At 37.7% G+C, this 2,019-nt stretch overlaps 1 protein-coding gene across 1 annotated transcript; it reads left to right on the top strand.

Annotated features, from left to right (window-relative positions):
- The first annotated feature begins 490 nt into the window (after nucleotides 1–490).
- On the top strand, nucleotides 491–1,447 carry LOC110302095 (olfactory receptor 8C8-like). Its single transcript, XM_021172873.1, has one exon. The coding sequence runs from the start codon at nucleotides 497–499 to the stop codon at nucleotides 1,445–1,447; it is 951 nt and encodes a 316-aa protein (XP_021028532.1). The 5' UTR covers nucleotides 491–496.
- Nucleotides 1,448–2,019: the final 572 nt, after the last annotated feature.

The following is a 2,019-nucleotide window of genomic DNA, read 5'->3' on the forward strand; positions in this document are numbered from 1 at the left end:
GTTCCTGACCATTATATGACTTCTAACATGCCAGAGGCATATCTATACTAATGATTATAACCTGCTTCATTATTGTTACCTTAAACAACCTCTGGACAGTGAGGAGGAACACATCATGTGTTTTGAGAGCAGAAAAGTCTCCAGAAAATCCAGGTGAGCAGTAACTAATCCGTACTTTCTTAATTTCTCTTCAACCTCTGTGGATCAGGTACACATACTCTCCGCACTAATTCCTAGTGAAGTCTAGGAAAACCAAGGGGAGTAATGTGAAGAGACACTGGAGTTCTGCCTTCATTTTTTGGATGCACGGACATAAAATGTGTCTGAGGAAAGGAGAAATGGGGCTTTTTGAGGAAGCAAACATGAACAGTAGTGCTATTGTATGCCTTGCTGTGTGTTCAATAACTCCAAACCCAGTTAGCAGGAACTCCAGTTCTCAGTCTGAGATCAATGATGACATTCTTATTAATTACACTTTATTCTCTTATTATTTCAGATGCAAGTCATGAAGCAAATGGTTTCAGAAAGTAACTATTCAGTGACTGAGTTCATTTTTATGGGATTAACCATTCAACAAGAGCTCCAGTTGCCTCTGTTTGTCCTCTTTTTGTTAAACTACACAGCCACTGTGGTGGGAAACCTGAGCTTAATGAATCTCATTTGCCTAAATTCACATCTTCACACTCCCATGTACTTTTTCATCTTCAATCTGTCCTGCATTGATTTTTGTTATTCACTTGTCTGTAACCCCACAATGCTGACGAGTTTTGTTTCAGAGCACAACACCATTTCCTATGCTGGATGCATGAGTCAGCTGTTTTTATTCTGCCTTTTTGCCAACTCTGAATGTTATGTGCTGACAGCCATGGCCTATGATCGCTATGTGGCCATCTGTCATCCCCTCAAGTACACAACTGTCATGTCCCCTAAGATCTGCTCTCTGCTGGTATTTGGTTCTTACTTGATGGGTTTTGCTGGGGCCATGACTCATACAGGGTTTATGATCAGGCTCAGTTTTTGTAATTCAAACATCATCAACCACTACATGTGTGACATCTTCCCCCTCCTTCAGCTCTCTTGTACCAGCACCTATGTCAACGAGCTTGTAAGTTCTGCTGTGGTTGGGACAATTATCATTTTATCTAGCCTCATTATTTTAGTTTCATATGCAATGATCCTTTCCAATATCCTTCATATGTCATCAAGTAAGGGTTGGTCAAAAGCCCTGGGCACTTGTGGGTCCCACATCATAACTGTTAGCCTCTTTTATGGGTCTGGTCTCCTTGCTTATGTCAAGCCATCATCTGCTGAGACTGTGGGCCAGGGGAAAATTTTCTCAGTATTTTATACTCTTGTGGTTCCCATGCTGAATCCTCTCATTTATAGCCTCAGGAACAAGGATGTCAAACTTGCTGTGAAGAGAACAATGAAAAGAATCACAAGCTGAATGAACAGTTGTGATTTTATGGTCCTGCCCCCACTACATTGATTTATTCTCTCTTTGTTTTTTTCATTACATTCTTCTGTTCTGCTTTCTTTTCCTGTCTTTAGTCTAGAAAAAAATTCCACTGTAATCTCTTTCTTCTTCCTACTATGAAGTGTAACTCTTATGTCTAATTTTTTTTCTGTCAGAATTGTTTTCATCTTCATATGGCTCCAAGATATTATTCATTGTCAATATTAAATCAAGACCCTGTTCCCCATCTTTCTTTTTTTAAAAAAATAACCAATGATTATAGCTTTTTATTATGTGCCTTTTCTGCAAGAAAATTCATGAGCTGTAATCTTTATGTCCACCTATCTTTCCTCTCTCTCTATCTCTCTTTCTTTCTCTCTTTCTTTCTGTCTTTCTTTCTTTCTTTTTTCCTTGTTTTTTTTTTTTTTTTTTTTTTTTTTTTTTTTTTTTTTTGCTTTCTTGCTTTCTTTTCTTAGAAAATTTTGGTTTTCTTTGCTTGTTTGTTTCCTTAGACAACAGTGAGTTTCATTAACTAAGTTACTTAGATTAGATAAAAGAGGACA

The sequence above is a fragment of the Mus caroli genome, unplaced genomic scaffold, assembly GCF_978045245.1.
Source record: "Mus caroli unplaced genomic scaffold, Mus_caroli_1 scaffold_11, whole genome shotgun sequence".
Taxonomy (NCBI): Eukaryota; Metazoa; Chordata; class Mammalia; order Rodentia; family Muridae; genus Mus; species Mus caroli.